The 20,870-nt window shown below is 31.8% G+C and overlaps 6 protein-coding genes across 6 annotated transcripts, besides 1 other annotated feature; 2 read left to right on the plus strand and 4 right to left on the minus strand.

Annotated features, from left to right (window-relative positions):
* Positions 1 to 345: 345 nt before the first annotated feature.
* Positions 346 to 7,629, minus strand: TVAGG3_0985930 (chorein amino terminal domain family; the record flags this gene model as incomplete). The annotated part of the gene is made up of 1 exon (XM_001582600.1): positions 346 to 7,629. The coding sequence occupies one exon, from the start codon at positions 7,627 to 7,629 to the stop codon at positions 346 to 348; it is 7,284 nt and encodes a 2,427-aa protein (XP_001582650.1).
* Positions 7,630 to 8,111: 482 nt separating this feature from the next.
* TVAGG3_0985940 (protein kinase regulator protein) lies at positions 8,112 to 8,937 on the plus strand (the record flags this gene model as incomplete). The annotated part of the gene is made up of 1 exon (XM_001582599.1): positions 8,133 to 8,750. One exon carries the CDS (start codon positions 8,133 to 8,135, stop codon positions 8,748 to 8,750), a length of 618 nt encoding a protein of 205 aa, XP_001582649.1.
* Positions 8,938 to 9,260: 323 nt separating this feature from the next.
* On the plus strand, positions 9,261 to 12,272 carry TVAGG3_0985950 (uncharacterized protein; the record flags this gene model as incomplete). The annotated part of the gene is made up of 1 exon (XM_001582598.1): positions 9,261 to 12,272. One exon carries the CDS (start codon positions 9,261 to 9,263, stop codon positions 12,270 to 12,272), a length of 3,012 nt encoding a protein of 1,003 aa, XP_001582648.1.
* Positions 12,273 to 12,361: 89 nt separating this feature from the next.
* TVAGG3_0985960 (protein ubiquitination) lies at positions 12,362 to 13,735 on the minus strand (the record flags this gene model as incomplete). The annotated part of the gene is made up of 1 exon (XM_001582597.1): positions 12,362 to 13,735. The coding sequence occupies one exon, from the start codon at positions 13,733 to 13,735 to the stop codon at positions 12,362 to 12,364; it is 1,374 nt and encodes a 457-aa protein (XP_001582647.1).
* Positions 13,736 to 14,103: 368 nt separating this feature from the next.
* On the minus strand, positions 14,104 to 16,168 carry TVAGG3_0985970 (serine-type endopeptidase protein; the record flags this gene model as incomplete). The annotated part of the gene is made up of 1 exon (XM_001582596.1): positions 14,736 to 15,422. One exon carries the CDS (start codon positions 15,420 to 15,422, stop codon positions 14,736 to 14,738), a length of 687 nt encoding a protein of 228 aa, XP_001582646.1.
* A 70-nt stretch (positions 16,169 to 16,238) lies between these two features.
* On the minus strand, positions 16,239 to 17,933 carry TVAGG3_0985980 (uncharacterized protein; the record flags this gene model as incomplete). Its single annotated transcript, XM_001582595.1, has 1 exon — positions 16,598 to 17,038. One exon carries the CDS (start codon positions 17,036 to 17,038, stop codon positions 16,598 to 16,600), a length of 441 nt encoding a protein of 146 aa, XP_001582645.1.
* A 708-nt stretch (positions 17,934 to 18,641) lies between these two features.
* Positions 18,642 to 20,235: a mobile genetic element.
* Positions 20,236 to 20,870: the final 635 nt, after the last annotated feature.

Genomic DNA, 20,870 nt, shown 5'->3' on the forward strand with positions numbered 1-20,870 from the left:
AATCGTTCCTAATAATGAATACGTTTTGTTCTGTTGAAAGTTGTTATGTTTGATGTTTAATTGAGAAAGCATGTCCAACAATACAAACAAGAAATCTATACTATAACTACATAAACGAATGAATTCTGTCAATATTATATCCGATTTAATCTAATTTGACATTTATTGGAAGAAACAGTAGTTCATTCACTAACATAAAGAATGACCTTTTATAAATAAATTATTTTTCAATGATTTAAAATTACTCACAAATTAAGATCAATAATAATATAATGAAAACAAACAAGTTCATTTTTTATATCAATATAAACAACAAAAAGAATAAAATTAATAATATAAAATAGATTATGAAGTAGAAATGAATAAAACAATTGCACCAGCATGGTCAGATTCGACAACTCTAGTTTCACGTGCATAATGCATTGTAATAATCTTTCCATCATTCAAGATTGATTCGACACCTAAAACAGGACAACTCCACTCAACTAAGTAATCTGGTGACAAACAACAAACGTAATCAATTGTAACAAACACTAAATAGTTGTTCTTGTCAACCATCTTACCGAAGAACATCGGCCTTCCGAGCTTCTTTTCGATCAATATCTGTTGGCATCTTGATATTTTCTCGTTGTAATTTGTAACAGAATTTGTCAAACAACACAAAGGTAATCTTCTTCTGAACATTGTCACTGATTGGTTGTTGACTCTCGGCTGTGCAACAATTGATCCAATCACAGCTTTTGTGTTGATAATACATGCCGTGATTTCTTTGGATGGAGAATTCAAAATTTTTGACAAAAGAGATTCAGTGACATTGAAATTGTTTTGGATAACAAAAACATTTTGTATTGTGTAGTTGTTGAAACAGCCAAGCCATGTAACTCTGTTGTCGTAGTTGTGTTCTGTTGATAATTCGATTGGAAGGTTCCTAAATTTATCATGATTGATGTTTAACTTAGAACGAACACGTCCAACAACGCCAACCCATTTCAACAATGTTCCGAGTGTTCCCATGTTTGATAACAAGAAATCCAATCCATTAACTGCATAAACGAATGTAAGTTCGTTTGCAATTTCTTGGAGTGATCCGTTGAATTCCGTCAAGAAGAAAGCAGGCAAACTAAGTCTCCTTTCGCTCAATGAGATGAAAGGTCTGAATATCGATTGGAACGGATATCTTTGGACGTATTTGTCTGCATTCGTAATTGACAAATATATATCGAGAGGGAAGATATCTGCCCATGCGATTTTGATCTCATTCGATATTCCGAAACTGCTTCTTGCAGGAGAAATAATTGACATCAAGTCTTTCTCGATATCCAATGACAAAAAGAATGAATAAACATCACTCAAAAATTGAGGAACAACATAAACATGGAGAGGCTGCATAATCATCGAAATATAAAGTATTTCGTGGCTCTGCAAAACATCTGTCTGGAAAATGAAATGTAAATCAAAGAATGTCCGATTTTCTGATCGAATAATGGCCGGGTGAGGTGAAGTTTCATTTTGATCGTCAACTGTCATTGAATCTATTTTAAGTCTCAATGAAATGTAGTCATCTTTCATCTCTGACAACAGATCGATCAAATTGAAGTTCGCGCACAAAATTTCTCTGAACAAATCATCAATTAAAGAGAAATAAATTGAATTGATAGACAACTGGAATTGTCCGCTTTTAACAAGATTATCTTTCTGTATTCCTTCGTTTACAAGAGAGATTCTACATTGTCCTTTCACGTATTTGATGACAATATAAACTTTCCTGTGATCGAATGATTTGTTCAACATAATTTGTCTATTCGTGTCATCCAAGGAAATACAGAATTTGCTTTCTTGTAAAACGAAATAAATCTGTTTCGGACCGAATGGTTCTTCATAGGCGAAATCTTCGAAAGAATTCGGTTGAACCAAAACTTTTTCATCTTCGTTTTCTTGGTAGAAATAGAAAGGAATTGTTAAATCATTAGAAATGATAAAACGACTTTGATAAACTTTTCTTAAAGTAACAAAAATAGATGTCAATTCATCTTTGACTTCTATTTCGATGAATTCGAAGTTTCCATCTCTTTTCATCTTAAAAACTGTTTTCGGAAGAGGCTTTGAAAGAATAATAGTTCTATCGCAATTATCAACACCGATTCCCAATGAATATTTCTTTTCTTTCGATGTGATGTTGAATATTTTCATTGTTTGTGGTGGGATGAAAAATGACATCAAATCTGCATCAGAAATTTCGCATTTGGGAATCAAAGTTATTCCGTAATCAAGTTTGTTATCTACTCTAATTCCATCAGTTATAGTAATAGCTATTGTTCTATAGAAATCATTACTTTGGCGTTCACTTTTGTATCTCAAAGAATAATACAAATCATTTGACAAATTTTCCAAAAACAATTCATCACAAACACCAGCAATTGAAGGGTCAATTGCGTTCTTCAATTGTCTTGACTTCTGGAAGATTTCAAGTGAAATAAGTTTCTGTGTCTTGAAAGACCACAAAGTGAAGTTTCCTGGTGGTAAAATTTCATTTTCAATTTTCAACTGATTACTTGTAGAATTAAACAAAACAACAGGGGAATAAACAATCAATGTTTTGTCTTCTATCACGCAAAACAATGAAATATTCTTGCAGACATAAGCAGGAATGTATTGGATATCCTTGCCAGTGAAATACAACCAGTCATAAGTTGGATAATTGGTATCATCGTAAGAAGCAGTAATTGAAACATAATTTTTCGATCCGAAATTTGGAATCGGAATTGTTTCACCATAATTAGCCAAAAATTTCTGGTTGTTGATGTTGTAATGCATGGAATATGGTACTAAGTTCTTCAAAGTGAATTCTTCAGTAATACTTAAAATGTCAAAACCGAAAATATCACTTTTTTGTTTAGAAATTGTACATGGAACGTAATTATCATCTGAATAAACATCGCATTTATTTGTATTTTCTTTTGGTCCAAGGATTGTTAAATGCGGTTTATTCGTTGGCATTCTTTTAGAAGAGGCAAAAAAATAAGTACCTGAATAAGGTAGAAGAGATCTAATTTCATGTCTTGGAAGAACACATAAAAATACAAATCCACTGTTCGTTTTGACATAAATATAAAGGTCAAAACTCAAATCGTTTTTCATGGAGTATTTCGAAGCGAATTCCAACATCATTCCCCCGTTGTACGGATGCTTGGCAATGACAACACTTTCACTCAAAGAAATCGGATACAAAATATCAGTCGCTCTAAATTTCTTTGATTTGTTATTTATTGTAACAATGATGAAAGAATTCGCTGTGATGAAGAAAGCAGGAATTAAATCACCAGGGAATAAAAACAAAGTACTTGCATCCGTAACAGAAACAATGATTTCATCGAAACATGTGGATTTCAACCAATAATCAGGATTCTGTATTATGTTATGAGAATGACGTGGTTCAACAGCAACTTCGATCAATGATTTCAGTTCTCTAATGAAATGATAACTCAAAGAGATCGTGAAAGGAGAATCAATCAATGAAACAATGTCTACTTTGTCATCTGTTGACGTATAAGACAAAATCAACTCTGTTTCATCAACAATAGAATCAATGTTTCCTGTGCAAGAATTAAAATGATTCACTCCAAACTTAGTTTGTAAAACAAACGTTGTTCTTTCATTTGAATTACTTGCAGCGATATCTATTGGTGGCATGTAAATTATGATTGTTGCCTGTTCTTTTGAAGAATTTCTGTTGCTGTGGCAAATTCTTATTTTGATGTCTTTTGTTGTGACGAATAAACAAGGTGGTGGAGATGCTTTCGGCATTTGCAAATTCATTGCAGGAAGTTGGACACTTAACCAATCTTTTAAGATGGAATAAACACCATAGACATCTTCAGGACTGAATGAAAAGTTGACGTCATCATCAATTCCAAAACTCACAGTTTTGACACCCAAATATTCATCCAAATCATTATTTTTGTTTTTAAGATTTGCATCATATGACTTCGATTCAGGAATAGGTTTTTCGTTCTTTTCTGTCTTAGAAATCTCAAATGTTGATTTGGATTTAGTTATAGGACCGTCACTTTTTGTCAGTTTATTTTCATCTGATTCAATTTTGACACTTTCAGATCTATTGATTGCTTTTGACTTTTTAGCCATTTTTGCTAAATAGTTCGGTTGTCTTATTAAAGCGAAACAAGACAAATGATCAATGATCTGTGGGAATTCGAAATTCTTCGTCAAAGAAACAAATCTGACATCACGAACGATAGACTTTACATCTATTGAATTTTCATCTGCACTCATTTTTGCAGACAAATAAACACTCAAAACTTCATCAGACATTCCTAGATCTACTTGACTTGGAAGTAGAACTCTGATGCTATCTGCATTTAATTTTCCAACAAAATTGTAGTCAACATTTGCTTTGACTTTTGGAATTTTAAGTTTCCAGAAAGGAGTTCTCCAAAGATAAACTAATAATGGAGTAAAAACAGCAGGATGCAAAATAAATGTTAATGAATTCAATGTAATATTTGGCACTTTTCCTATCGTTTCAATTTTAACCAAAAAATCATCAGGATGAGTGATAATTTTTGATTTGATTTTGTTCTGTAAAATTTGGAATGACTTCACTTCAGATCCTATTTCTTTTCCATGCATCGAAAAAGCAACACCATTTGTCAATATTCCGAAATCGATTTCTTTCAAATTCATTTGGAATTTGTTCAATCCGAAACTCAAATCAACAGGAATATTTGATTTGACATCGAACTCTTTCGGCATCAGCTTTTCAATGCTTGGCATCATTTCATTAAGAAATGAAACATATGATTTCGCTGTTAAATGATCATAAACAACATTCATGTCAGAAATATCAACAAAAACGGTTATTTTATTGAGAAAATTGTTTTTGTCATTTGTGTCAAAATTAAAGTCATAAATATCATTTTTGTTCATCGACCAAATCTTGTCGTAAGTCGATAAAGTCATGAACATCTTGATCTGCTGAATAAAAACAGATTTTTCCTGACCAGAAATCATACTCATTTCAGGTAAAGATAAAGAGAAAGACAATGATTTTGGTATACAAGACATTTTGATGTTTGGAAGTACGATATCACAATAAACAGCATTGTTTTCGTTGTTCTTCCATTCAAGGAAAAATTCAGAAATTTTTGTTTTAAATTTTGGCAGAAAACTGAGATCGAATTTCTTTCTTGGCTGCCATTTACTTTCTTGTATTTCTTCAGCAATGAAACATTTCGTGCTATCATTTACTTCTCCAAGAATTGATTGTTCAGCTTCTTCTGACTTTTCCAAATCTTTAATTAGACTGCTATCCAACAAATTATCAATGGAAGTTCTTTTGATTGTCTCTGTTATCTGTTTCTGGATCTGTACTGGAATGAAATCAATGATGTTTGGAAAAGCAGTTACTGCAATTTTTCCAATATCAACACTCATAATACTTTGATTAATTTGACATGAAAAATCTTTCAAAACGAAAAATTCGCAGACTTTGAAATCTAATTTCATGAGCATCGATTGTGGATCGAATAAATCTCTCAAGAAATTCTTCCTTGATATTGTTTTAACATTGTTTTTCACTTGATTAATTTCGTAAGAGAACAACGGCAAAAACAAATTAAATTGTTTGTTGTTTCTTTCAACAATTGTCATAAAAGACTTCAAAATTATATCATCTAACTTCTGCGCATGCAAACATTCCAATATAGAATTAGTATAATTAAATACAAATTCTAATGTTTTGTCATCAATTGTCAGATTTAAATTCATAAGTTTACATGTCAAATCTGACATCAAAAATTCTCTATTGACCAATTTTGATTTGAATTTTACGTCAGTGTCCATTTTCTCGAGACAAACGAATTCATCATTGATGATATTCAAGCTGCTAAAGATAGATAAAAATATATCTTCGTCTTTTCTTGATTTTTGTTTATCATCATTCATCAAAGAAACTTTTGTTTGAATCTTTAATTTGTCTAGTTCAAAAGAAATTGTTTCCATGTCGAATGTCATATCCCATTTCTTTAGATTATAGACATTGATGACGAACGGTATCATGTTTATATCAATGAACTTAAATTTGAAAGCGTTTCCATCCAAATATCTCAAGAAATCCAAAACTTTGTCAAAATTAAAAATTAATTGTCCAGTTCTTCCTTGAATTGTTGCCAAATCATGTCCATAACTGAATGTCAATGTCATCCATGTACTTACATTATGAACGGCAGTCATGAATTTGTTGTTTTGTATATCAATATTTATATCTTGCAAAGAAATAGAATATTGATGCAAAACATCAGAAATAAATCCACGAACTGAGTAATTCAAGATTTCCAAATTAGCAAAATCTGTTTTATCATTATTAAGCAGCTTGATATTGATCTTGTTTATGATTCCGAACATTTGAAATGAATTCAAAGTTGACATGAATCCTTCACTTTGTTTTTGCAATTCTCTTTTCTCTTCTTCTGTCAATTGATTGACTTTTATTGATAATTCAACACGCCTTCTCGCTTTGGCGTATTGAAGCAAAAGAATTTTGGACGATTTGCTGAGATTTGTTATGAAGCTGTCAAATTTTTTGGCACTTTTTCTTGTAAAAATATTTTGATCCAAAGATTTTTTGTATAAGTTGTAATATTCCTTTCTATTCTTGAGAAATTCGAGTGCCAACTTAGCAGAAAAGTACTTCTTTCCATGTTGAACAGATGCACATCTCATTGCGTAGAATAACATTTTTTCTTCATCGTATAAGTTCTTTGGTCGAGCGCATTCTACGTATTTCTGTCTGCACAATGATTTGGATAAGAGAACTGATATCAATGAGATCTGTTTGATCTGTTCTTGCGTTAATTGAAATACAACTTCATTAAAGTTACATTCAATGGAGTTCATGATAGGAGTAAGAGTATCTCTGTAGTGGGAATAAAAGACTTCAATGTGCGGATAATCTAAAATAATTTGTCTTTGTGATTTTTCGAAAAATTTGACAAACTCAAGTGGAGATTCTAAAGGAATGCTTGGGATGTTTGCATCCATGAACATGTACATTCCTGTAATTGATATGATTTTTGAGAAAAAAGAACGATCGCCTATTTTCATTTGGTTTGAAGATTCGATTTTGAACTCAGGAAGGACAAATCCTATTGTACTGGTTCCTGCATCGGTCGGAACTGTAATCGAAACGTAAATATTTTTAACTAATACATTTAAATTATCCACAAATTTGTCTAAAAAGCCTAATGCTTGTTTGAGATTGTCGACATCTTTTTGCTTGTTTTGACCTCGTACTTTTTGGCTTGTCATTTCATCACTTGACTGTACAAAGTAATCCCAATCTACTTTCAAAGAAACATGAATATCTTCAATTTGTACAATAGTAGGAGCAGATTCTAGCTTTGTCCATGGAAAGTTCAAGTAAAGTCTTGATATTATACCCTTTTCAACAAGTAAACCTAATCCAACTTTTTCGAATGCTTTTTCTTGAAGTTCTAAGTCTCTAATCTCCGTAATTCCTTTAAGAATATCCATTTTCATCTGTCGGGACTTTACTGGCTTCATAAATTCATCGAGGATGGATGTTAGAGTCCTCGAAACTATTCCCTTCAGCATTTTTTGCAAAATTTTACATAAATTCCAATAAAATGACTTAGTAAAAATACAATATTCTCAAAAGAAATAATTTTTTCAGAGTTTTTTCTTTGATCATATTCGGTGAAAGAATTCAGTGAAGTAAATTATGATCCAATTTTTAGTATTCATGCAAATATACCATTAAAAGAGACCATTAATGCTGAAAATGGTAATAATAATTGTTACATATCAAATTAAATGATTATTTTAGATTCAAATTTGATCAATAAAGAGAATAATCAGCAATTTGTGAAAGCATTATGATTAAAATCCTGAGATGGAACATAGAGCATAGCATACAAGCTTACATTTAATTCTATTGTCATTAAAATTCTCACAAGGTTAATAAATTTCATTCAAAGATGAATATTAATAATTTTCTATATAAAATAGGAATTTCTGCAAGGACAAGCAAATATTTTATTTCCGACTTTTTATTTGAAAGGCGTCAGACTAAAAGGTGACATCTGATCAATTCACATATGGGAAAATCTTTTGCTGAGTGGTTGACATCACTCAAAAAGTATAAATTCTTTGTAATTGTTGCTCACGATTATCTGATGGATAATTTCAACTACTTTGGACTCAAAAAATATTTCGATAGATTTCCAGAAGCACAGGTAGTCATCCGTGGAAGTTACAAGCCTAGAATTGAAGAAGATCCAGATCTCCTCAAGCAAGCAATCCATCTTTATGGCTTGATTCATGCAAGATATCTTGTAACTTTAGATGGAATAGGCGATATGAAAGAAAAGTTTAGCGATGGTGAATTTCCAAAATGTCCAAGATACCTATGTAATGGCCATTCATGTCTTCCTTATGGAACATCAGAAATTTATGGCGAAAATACACTCAAACTCTTTTGTCCAAGCTGCTGCGATGTCTATGATATGTATATTCCACTGTACCAAAATATAGATGGCGCATTTTTCGGGCCAAATTATGTTCATATTCTTAAGCAAAGATATAGAACAGTAACTCCAAGCAAACCATTAAAAGAACTTGTACCAAGAGTTTTTGGCTTCAAGATGTCTAGACAAAAACCTAAAAAAATCAAATCCAAGCAAAATAAACCAAAACCGATCGAAGTCAAGAATTAAATAAGAACTACAATATGTTACATCATATTTCAGTTGCATTTAGTCGTCATCATTGGTACGAATTATAATTCAAGCATTCCTTAATGAATTCATGCTTTATTGCAGCTTTTATTTTTCATTGTAATCTTTTTGGACTAAAAATTATAAATATCTGTATGCTAAATCACATAAAATTCTAAAAATGTCATTGTTATATCATTCATCACTCTCCTATGACTCTTACTACATTAAGTTATAGTGAATGAAACGCACATTAAGATCAGAAAGCATTGTTTATCTGTCTTATAAAGCTATAATTTTTTTATATTTGAAATAGTTTATGGATTTAAACATATGATCTTTTGAATTAGCTTATAGAAATGAAATTTATAGGATTTTAGTAACGCTTTGTATGAATTGAATTCTCTTCAATGTTAAAAGTGATAGATTGAAGAAAAATAATCATGAAATTGGATTATCTTAGAAATGCACATCATATTTTCACTCAAATATAGATAAAATCAATCAAAAATGTTGGCGAACCTGATCAAGAAAGAGCAACTTGTCTCAGCATCAGGATCAACCGACCTTCTTATTCACACACATTCAGTTAACGTTGGAAATCTGATCCTTTCTTCGATCCTTACTAAAGCGAATAGTGTTTTCTTAATCGCCCAATCAAAAGATCTCCCGAATAACATGATTTGCAAAGCAAATATTAATAATGCAAAGGTTTTACTCACTAAATTATCACCGGACATGTCATCTTTAGCATGCTTTTTGGCTGACTCGAAAATATGCATTTTATCTACTGTTCCTTTTCTAAATTTCGTATCACCAAACACAATTAACGGCTTAGTTAATACTCCTATGTTCTCTCATTCTACATTAGGATACACATTAAATCCAGAAAAATCCACAAATGGTTATAGAGAGTCACAACCATTCAAATTCAATGTAATAAATGCTTTCTGGTGGCATCCAATCAAGAGGAAGTATTTGATTATCATTGAATCCAACGGAGTTCAGATAATTTCAACTCATTCTTTTACTGTCGTCAAATCTCTACAGTATTCGGATGTTGTTACTGGATCTTTTGCAGCCCTTGAGAACGGCATCGGCAAAATTGCGCTTTTTACTAAAACAAATACTCATATCATCACAATTCAACAACAGAACGAAGAAATCACACATACTACAACTCTCGAAGGAATATTATACGATTACTCAATTCCGATCCTCACACAGATGTGCGAATTGAAAGATTCAAAGTGGTTATTAACAGTTTTAAATCAAAAACTTATTTTTTACGATAACGATATCCAAACAATTCCTATAACCTCTTTCGATACAAATTCATCAAAAACAACTTCATTTGCTGTTACAAAGAACTTTTTATACGAAGTTACAGATGGAATCGCTTCTGTTCAGTTCATTAAGTCAATTGATGTAAGGAAACATGAACTAATGCGTGATGTAATATCAATGACAGTTGTTGATGCTCAAAATGACATAGTTTTGTTGTTATCTCCTTCATCAGCAACAATTTTCTCATTGAGAGCAGAACCGAAGATCTTATTCAACGAATTCCTGCTCAGACATCAATACCGTGATGCTTTCGCCCTTTGCGACGGTTTTAATTTGGATATGAAATCTGAATGCGAACAAGCTGCAACGAAATGCATCAAATCCGGTGATTGTGATTCAGCTTTAGAGGTTCTAAGAGAAGGAAAATGCGAAATTCGCTCAGCATTACAGAGATTATTGTCAGAAGGTAAAGAAAAGTACGCTTTGCACCTACTTTTGAGAAGTCCAAGTATGTTACCAAAAGACAAAACCGATAAAATCTTCGAAAACTTACTTCTCAAAATTTATTACAAGCAACAATGCTTTTCTCGCATGAACTTGCTATTGAAACGCATTGTTAGACCAAGTAGTATCCTTCCAACCTTGATTTCGTTCAATCAAACCCAGCTTTATAAAGATCTTGTTGATGGCAAGGAAATAGAAGGATATCCATTAGCTTTACTTGCCAGATTTACAATGGAGAATCAGATAGAAACCACTAAATACCTAGAATATGCTTCTCAACTTGATTTACAAGAAATGCCACGAATCTTTTCTCCAGAATTCAAGGCTTTGATGCACTCAGCCCGCAAGCCTGATGGATGCGCTGAACTTTCCTCAATACCAGTTTGCTCTACTTTGAAATTTACAAAGAATTCAAATTATTATCTTCACAGTGGACACTTGTATTCAAACGGATCGATGACAGACCCACTAGACGACCGCAATTATCTCAGTTTCGAGATATTCGGAGACAGAATTTTCACTACCGATGAGAAGTTCAACGTCTATTCCTCTCCATTGTCTAATATTAAGTTTGACCCACTTGACTGCCCTCAAACTTTCATGATGCAAAGCGATTCAAAGAGCATTGTATTTTTATCAGTAAATGGAAGTATCTTGAAACTCGGAAACGGAAGGTTCTTCGAAACATACGATGGAGACTTTGTTGATATTTGCTTCTACAAAGGAACAATGTATGGTTTGGACGAACATGGCGTTGTATTTTCTTTCTCTGACAAATCAAAGAAAGAAGTTTATTCAAACAAGTTCATAAATGCAATTGCGGCTTCATCTAACGGAATTGTTTACGTTTCTGGCCAAAATTGCATTTATAATTCTGAAGAAATTCAACTTGACTTTGTTCCAGAGGTTATTAAGTCATGCGAAAACTATTCTGTTGTTGCTGGTCATGGGAAAGCCGCAATTTTTGGAGAATCAGTTAAAATAATAACTTATTCCGAGAGAATTGGCACAATTTTAGATATTACCAATGATATACATGATAATATCGTGATAATTGGTTCATCAGCATCACCAATGTTCATCAATCAGCCACAACCAGAGTTTAATGACTTTAATTTCTCAGAATGCCAACTTATTGTCTCCAAATATCCATCAGACATCTCATTGAAGATTGTTAATCACGCATGCCGTACAATGCTCCTATTTTTGTATGGTAAATTTGATGAAATTGAAGGCAAATACGAAGAAATTGCTCCATTTGTGCTAAAAATGGACACATTGAATGCAATTGCTGCTATTCGTGCAATTGCAACAAATTGTTCATCATTCCCTGACATCCTTTTGTCAAGTGATGTTTGTAGAACTGCTTTTCTCCAGCATCCACAAGATTTGAAAGTTCTCAAACAAAATCAACTTGTTAAATTATTACCACCAGTCATTAAACAGAAGGGATGTTCAATGGACTTAGTTCAGAGTATTTTGAAACCTCCGTCAAGTTCATCAATCATTTCATCATCAATGGCAAGAGAATCAGATTTAATTGCATTCTCTTGTTCACATGTAATGAATCAGACAGAGTTAGATTCTTCTTTGTTCTCTCTGAAAGAGTTCTTCGAAACTGCTAAGTTGAAGAAGTCGTATCAATGCATAGAAAGCAACTACAAACAGAACTCTATTGACTTGCAATGCCCCAGATGTTTGCTTCGTCATTTATCTCAGAAATATAAGTAACTTATTATATTAGAATAAAAATATTTATTTTCTTTCAATTTAGATTACCTTTTTTATTTCTCTCTTATCAAATAAAAGTAAACACGTTATTATGATAAAAGATTGATAATATCATAATAACATTTGCGCTCAGCAATGCTTAATGGAGTTTCTCCATCTTTATTTTGAATTGATTTATTGATTTTTGACAGATTGAGTAGATATTTACAAGTATCGTACTCATTATTTATTACTGCTAAATGAAGTGGTGTATTTCCATCGTTAGTTTTCTGATTGATATCATAATCATACCTCAGGAAATATTTAATTGCATCAATATTTCCTTTTTCTGAAAACATATGAATAAATGTTCGTCCCTCACTACATACGGAAAATTTATCAGCGCCGCATTCAATAAAATCTTTTGTTAATTGGATATCTCCTCTCCATGCAGACTTGAGATAAACGCAGCCGACAATTTTTGTATGAATAGTTGGCGCAATTACTTTAAAATAATATAGAATGGTTGCCAAATCTCTTTGGTCCGAGGCTTCTTTAATTAGACTATATACATAATCAAATTTTGATTCATTTAACCACATTCCATTGATTTCTTTTATTTTAGGCAAATGTTCTCCAATTATGCTTATGAAATCTCTGTTATTTATTGAAAATGCCTGTTTTGTAATGACATAAGTTAAATCTTTTAATTCTCTATTCTCTTTTTTAAGTTTTTCAATTTCAGAATTTTGACTTTTGTACTTCCATTCATTTGAGTCATTTGACTTTTCTAATCCGTATATTTTGCTATTTAATGCTGATTTTTCTGATTTACGATTTTTGATTTCGTCAGTTTGTGATATGTTTTGCTTCTTTAATTTATCATTTTCATCCTTTAATGTGGTGTTTTCCCTTTTTAATCTTGTCAATTCATCATTTTGGCTTGAGTTATTATTCTTAAGCTGTGAGTTTTCTCGCCTCAATTGTGCGAGTTCGTCATTAATTGTTGATTTGTTTTGGCTCAAATCTCTAATTTTGGTTTCTAATTCGTTGATTTTATTGTGACTTTCTTTAATGTTTTCTTGAAATGTTTTGAACTTTGATATGATATATGATTGAATGTTATTCTTAGCTAATTGATTATTAACTGTTGATAATATTTTGATTGATTCAATAACATCTTTAACATCAATATATTCATCATTAAGATATGATAAAATGTCAAAGAATGATTGATCTTTGTTGAATAATGAAAATATTAAATCATTTGAATTGATATTTTGCTGTTTGAAATGAACTAATAATTGTATAGCAAAATCAATACCTGCTTCAACAATTGAATCAATAAGTTTATCATGAGGGATTGAATCAATATTATTGATTATGAAGCAGAATATCTTATTATTATATCCAGATTCTTTACAATATTTGATCTTTCTAATTATGTTTTCGAAGTTGTAGTCATCATCATTGAATCTCTTCATATACAATGAAATCAAATATTTACTTTCCATTACATTTCCAAGTGCATGAAAGTCATAGAAAACACTATCTTCGACATTCTCTGGAACTTGCAGCTTCAAAATACTTTCGAGAACTTTATATGCATCCGAGCCTTTTATTTCTGCTTTGAATCTAAATTCTTTGATAGATCGATTCAAATAATATTGATTTTTAATTTTATCCGACATTGCAGATCCAACATATATATTTGTATCGTATACATGGTTATTGATATATATCTTAATAGGTGGAGATTCGAATGAATCCAAAGATTCAACTAGTTGAGCAAGGATGTCACACATCTTGAAAAATGAATTTTGGTGGTTTTTTATCAACAAAAAAAAATTGATAGAACACACAATACGACTTTTTAATATTATTTTGCATTTATCATTTAAATAATTTTTTACAATTGTGATAAAATAACAAATCACAATTAATCACAAATTGATACTTTTTTGAATTGTCAAAAAATGGACGCAAATATAACAAATGATTCCTATCGCATTAATATCAGCAGCTTATCAATAACATCATTTATTGCAATGATAGTTTATTTAAAATAATTTGATTTTATGTCTATGTTTCATAATTTTTTTATTTATTTTTAATATTTCTTGCAGTAAATGCATGCAATAATTTTGAAATACGATTTATTTGTTTTCCAGGCCTATTTGTTGGCTTTCCAACACAAAAACCATGTGATAATCTATATTTATGTGTACAACTAGTACAGGCATTTGGTAAAGCATTTTCGCATGTTTCGCAATTCATAGAACAATTTTTGCATTCTCTTGTGAGAACCTCCGAATAAGTTCTTGTTGGACAATTTTGAAAACAACTTTTATTAAATTTATAAAATAAAGATCTGCATAATGAACACCCGTTTTTTGTACATCTTTGACAGTTTTTATCTTCACATTCACTGCATTTATTATTATCTTCATAAGTTCCATCTGGACAAATTGAAAAACATCGGCCTTAATAGAATTTATAATTCATCTTGCATTGTGTGCAGATATTTGAATCCTTGCATAAGTTACAATTACTATGACAGGAATAGCAATTGGTTCCAGATTGATAAGTACCAGAAGGGCAGGAACCGTAGCATCTTCCATTGAATAATTTATAGTTAGAATTGCATCTTGAGCATGTAGTAGAAGAAGAACATGTTTGACAATTTGAACCACAATGTTGGCATGATGAACCTGATTTGAAAGTTCCTGAAGGACAATTGATATAACACTTTCTATCATACATTGAATAACCGCTGTTGCATTGAAAGCAATAGCTTGACGATGAACATGAATTGCAACCAGTGCTGCATGAGAGACATTTTGATCCTGATGCGTAAGTTCCCCTTGGGCAATTTGTGATGCATTGGTTATTGTATAAGAAATATCCAGATCTGCAGCTATCACATCTACTTTCAGAACATGAATTACAATTAGAAATTCGACATTGGTAACAATTTGATCCAGATCTATATGTGGCAGATGGACATGTTGAATAACATTGTCCAGTATATAAGAAATATCCAGATTTGCATTTATCACATGTATTTAATGAACAAGTATCGCAGTTAGAAATTCTGCATGATTCTTCTATACATTGTATTCTTGAATATCCTTTGAGATTCCGAAATAACATTCCATCGTGCCAAGGCATTCTTTCATCTGGATGTAATCTTTCATGTGGAGGTATTCCTTCGTCCGGATCATTTACTCTAGGATTAGATGGATGTGTTCCAAATGGACAACTATCATAACAATTGCCGTTGTACCAATAATCTAACCCATCGCATGGTCTATCTAAGTATGGATGACAACCATCATAACCATCTAGACAATTAAGACGGAAACTGCCAAACTCTTTATTTCTTCCATAAAATAATTTTCTTGAGATATTGGAAATATTGAAATTAATATTTAATTTGATTGAATTTGCTCTTCTTTTTGGTTTGCTAATACCATAATATTGTATTTTAGTTTCAAATGAATTGTTATCAAATTCGAGGTTATTTCGAGTCGCTTTAATAAATGGAACACCAATATTAAGAAGAATTGAAGTTGGTTCATTTATTTCCAAAACTCCTTTTGTATAATTTTTAACATAAATATTCGATTAATTTGATGGATATGTTGCACTCTCAATAATAAAGCTGTATGAGCCACTTTGCAGTTCAATAACATATGGACTGCATGAAATTGTGGAATTACAAGGATAATAAAATGAATAATAATCTTCAAAAGAAACTTTAGGATTCCCTTTGGTCGCATCAAGCAAATAGTATCGTATTGGTCCATTAATAATGTTTGTTGATCGGTTACTGGACACTTATTTATAATAAAGCATGATTTAATTCATATTCTACACTACTCTATGAAAAGTTAGTCTCAATTGTGAGCTTTACAAAAACTAAGTTTATCTCAACAGATATTAAAGACCATATGCAGTTTCGAATTTGGAGTTTTGAGAATTAAATGATTTTTGAAAGAAATGCTCCAATAATCAAATGAATTTATAAGATTCATCCTTACAACAGCTGAGATGGTACAAATATCCAAATCTAACTCAGTAACGATAAAAGTTCATTCAAAATAGCTGATTTATTCAGATTTATTTAAATATGCATTTGAATCTTAAAGAATTATAAAGAATTGGAGTTAACTCATAGTAAAATGACAATTAAAATATCTGGGTGCAATAAAAACCAATGATTTCCGTATAAAAATATTTAATAACAAACAAAAATAAATAAAAGATAAATAATAATCAAAAATACATTAGCCAAAGGTCAAATGTATATAAATAAATCAAATAAAATGAACGAATAAATAAGATTAGTAATCGGAATCAGACGAATAATTCGTATTGTCTGCGAACATCAAATCATCATCAGAATTGTCATAGTCATTCACATTATCATCTGAATACAGGTCGAATTTAGACTTAGGGGAGTCAATTTTCGAATTAATATTTCGGTTGAAATTTTCTTCTTCATTAGGATAAACAGGCATCATCTTTTTGCTTTGTACAGGTGATATCTTCTCTTCCCACTTGTATAAATGTGATTCAGCGAACATATGCCATGATGATGACTTAATAAACCTGTTTAACTCCTGGCTGATTGTGTAACAGTGTCCAATGAGAAGAGTGTTCTCTTTGTTGCGAGCGATACATGTCTTCTGTACATTGTTCTCGAAGATTTGGATGATTGCCTTTTTGAGGTCATTGATATCGAGGGAAGCTTTGATGAATTTGACTACGGCACAGTGGAGCATTGAGTTTATCTTCTCGCTAAAGAAATGGTTCTTAATATTCCTGACAATCTTTGTACAATTGATTGAAGGGAAAGCGGCAAGATAATTAAGGGCTTCTACCTTAGTTTGTGTGAATGGAGAGTCTTCGCAGCATAAATTGATGCAATATTTGGAAATTGCATCATTTCTTGCAATATTTTTAGCAAGTTTTAGGACTTTTGTAGGATGTGAAAGAACAATGATCTCAAAGGAACTTGATACATCTGTAGATACGTACTTTGGATGTAAAAAGTTAAGGCAAATTGGAATTAATTATGATTTTCTTTCGTCAATGAAAGACTTCTTGATTATAGATGCCAAATGTTCATCTGAGACTTCTTTGGAACACAAAATCCTTAAAATAGCTGAGAATAGCTTAGTTGTCAACTTTGGATCCAAATCGTTGAGCTGGTAAAAGAAATCTTGCACAAATGATTCATGTAGATGGTGCAACAGTGTTGGCAATATAACATCCGAGTTGTTGAGTAATTGATTGACATCATCAGGGAAAGAAGAGAGAAAGTGAGAAAGAACAGTTGTTAATGCCCACATTCTATATGTGGTTGATTGTGAGAAAGATGAGAAGTATGCTTCAAATAATGAAGAATCTTTCAATAAAAATTTGGCGATTACTCCTTGATATATGTTGATTGCGTTGATACATCTGCGAGATAGAGTCGATGCCTCACTAGAAAAGGCATTATCACATAAAAAACTTAGAAAGTTGATGTCATTCATTTTAATATTGTATATTTGCTCTTTACCTATCTTAACCTTGTGTAGAAAATCATCCTTGTTCAATAGTTCCTCGTATGAAGTGCATTCATTGATCATTTTAAAATATTTTAGGTCTTGTCAAAAATAGGGTGGCCTCAAATTGACTCATGAATTGAAATTTTGAATGCGAAAATTTTAGCGGGATGAATAATATATATGTAAATCAGAGTTATTCATATTTCAATCAAAGATGTCAAATTATCAAGAACTTATTGAATTGGTTTAAAATTTTATTAGCCTTGATTTTAACCAGATATATATGTAAATTGGATTATGTGGATTTATTTCATGCATTCGAACCACTCATAAAAATTAATTTATTCAAATTTTAAATTGAGAAAAAATTTCGAATTTTCTAAATCGAATTTAGATTTTTTTGATCAAAACAAGATTAAATTTTTCCTTATCGTCGTATCAGTTCAGAATTAATACAATTTTTTCTAAATTGGATCGTCTTCGCCAAATCAATTTTCCCTCCAAAAGTAGTTTTTCTAATTCAGTTATTGATACTAGTTCCCAAACCCACTATACGGATTTCACAGGCATTCAATTTTGAGCCGATGAATGTTCATATTTTCTATAGTTTTTGACAGTCATAATTTTCAAAGTATCTTATATTTATATAATAAATAAAATATTTCAAGTGTTGCACTTTTCTGCCATTGAAATTTTGGTCGCCAACAAAAAGGCTATTTTCTCCATAAACTGTATTAATATTATATTTTCTAATATTATATTTATACATGGCACGATGGGCGCTACTTTTTTGGCGCCAGCGGCGCCGCCCGCGCCTCCGGTGGCTCCCAATTATAGATCCAAGGTGATCTGATTTTTGCATCCCTGGGATGGACGATACACCCAAAGTGTCACCTTTTTTGGGATAACATGAATTTTAAATATCATGAGAGTTCTGCAAACCATATGCACAATATCTATTCAGCCTGACTTCTTGTATATATGAGTTAGACTTCTTAAATATTGTGCTTGGGGCGATATAAGCATTTCCGAGATTATCATCGTGCTCTATAGTATGCTACTTCTCCCTGGTTCTAGCTCAGTTCCAAGGATATTGGCGTTCAAGGATTTGGCAAGGTCCTTCCGAAGTCTCTCATTCGATGAGAGATTTCGGAAGAATCTTGCCTTAAAGTACTCCAACTCTTGTTCTTTTGTTCCTAAATAGTGAGAAAAGTTATTTGACTACTTAAGGTAGAGATTATCCGAGGTCCCTCATTTGATGAGAGGCCTCGGATAATCTCTGCCTTAAAATTGTACACTTGTAGTCCATGAGAGTGTAAGTATACATTGATAGGACAGCTTTCTTCTGAAGTCTTAGATTTGATGAGAACCTCAGAAGAAAACTGTCCTATTTTATAGTAAAAGGAGTTTCAGGAGCTCCAAAGCTCCCTTTCGTAAGGATTAGGAGCTTTGGAGCTCCTGGTTCGGAGATGTGTTTCGCATCTTTCATCAGAAAAGGACATTTACCATCTGGGACTCTGTTGATGGAGACTCAGGAGCTCCAAAGCTCCTTTAGTAAGGATTAGAAGCTTTGAAGCTCCTGGTTCGTAGACGTGTTTCGCATCTTTCATCAGAAGAGGCCCAAATGGTAAATAGCCTCTGCTGATGAGCTTCAGGAGCTCCAAGGCTCCCTCTCGTAACGATTAGGAGCTTTGTAGCTCCTGAAGGTAAGGTAGGATTGCTCTGATCTCTAATCAGTAGATGCCATGCCTCATTATGAACTCTACTGACAAGAGATCAAGAGCTCCAAGGACTCCCTTTTTAGTTAGTGGCGTTCTCACCATTTAGTAGGATTGCTGATCCTACTAATGAAGTGATCACTTAGTATACGTTTTGAATAAATTGAATTTTTTTTTAGAATTTAGTATTTTTTATAGACATCACATGTATATTATAAATACATAAATATATTCTTTAATTCAAAAAATTCAATTCGGTTTTGGGATGGGTATCCCAGCCCCAAGTATTCAATTTTATTCAATTTTTAAGAATTTTGGGTTGGGATGCCCAGACCAAAACAAGCTTTATATTTGATGTGTAGATACGTATGTGTGCATCATTGTTGTGTATATATTATGTTTTTAATGAAAAAAAATCTGATTCAAAAGAAATTATCACTAATTAGTTGATAATATAAAGAAAAAATAGATAAATTGTATGTTTTGAGAGTATTTATCCACATTCACTCATATGAATTTCATTAAATAGTGTCTTTTTACTCCCAAATTTATTTTGAATTATTGAAATCAAAGAAAAAAATCAGAAAAATTTCTCGAAATTTTTATTTTCAAAAAAAATTTGGATTTTCTATTGAAAACTGACACTGGGAGGACGATAGGGCTGGGATTGGAGATACCCCGCTCACTTGGGAAAAATACGGATCTATACTCCCAATGGTGGGGAGGAGACGATAGAAAAAGATATAAATTTTACTAAAAAAATTGAATTTTGGAAATTCTTTTGATTTTTTTGAATGATTTACGAAGAGATTGAACATATTTTGTACTATGAAATATCGTTATTAATAAATTTACTTCTTAAACATCTATTAAAATCGCAATTTTGAATATTTTTATGATTTTTTTTGACCCGATCACTTGCGCCGCGCCCACTGGAGGGGCGTTGTAAAGTATTCAAAAATCAATGTAAACATTTCTTTTTTGCTCCCACCTCCCATTGGGAGGGGGGCATATATCTTGTAGCATTCAAGTTCAAGTGATGAAAGTGCATAAGAAAGCTCCTTAATCATACCGATAGAAACAGCATTAGGGCGCAAATGGCGCTCGTGATGTTTCCCATAAAAGCTTAATTTCAGGTATCCATAATCATAATCTGTCAGACACAATAATTCATTAGCACACAATCATCGTTTCTCAATCAAGAAACGAAACGCATGATTGATTATGCTGGCCATTAAATTTTCATATCAAATAATTTATACTTCAAGAAAAATTAAAGACTAATCAAACCAAAGCTTAAAATTCTCAGTGTTTACAACTCTCATACTTCGAATATGCATATT

The sequence above is a fragment of the Trichomonas vaginalis genome, chromosome I (genome assembly GCF_026262505.1).
Source record: "Trichomonas vaginalis G3 chromosome I, whole genome shotgun sequence".
Taxonomy (NCBI): domain Eukaryota; phylum Parabasalia; order Trichomonadida; family Trichomonadidae; genus Trichomonas; species Trichomonas vaginalis.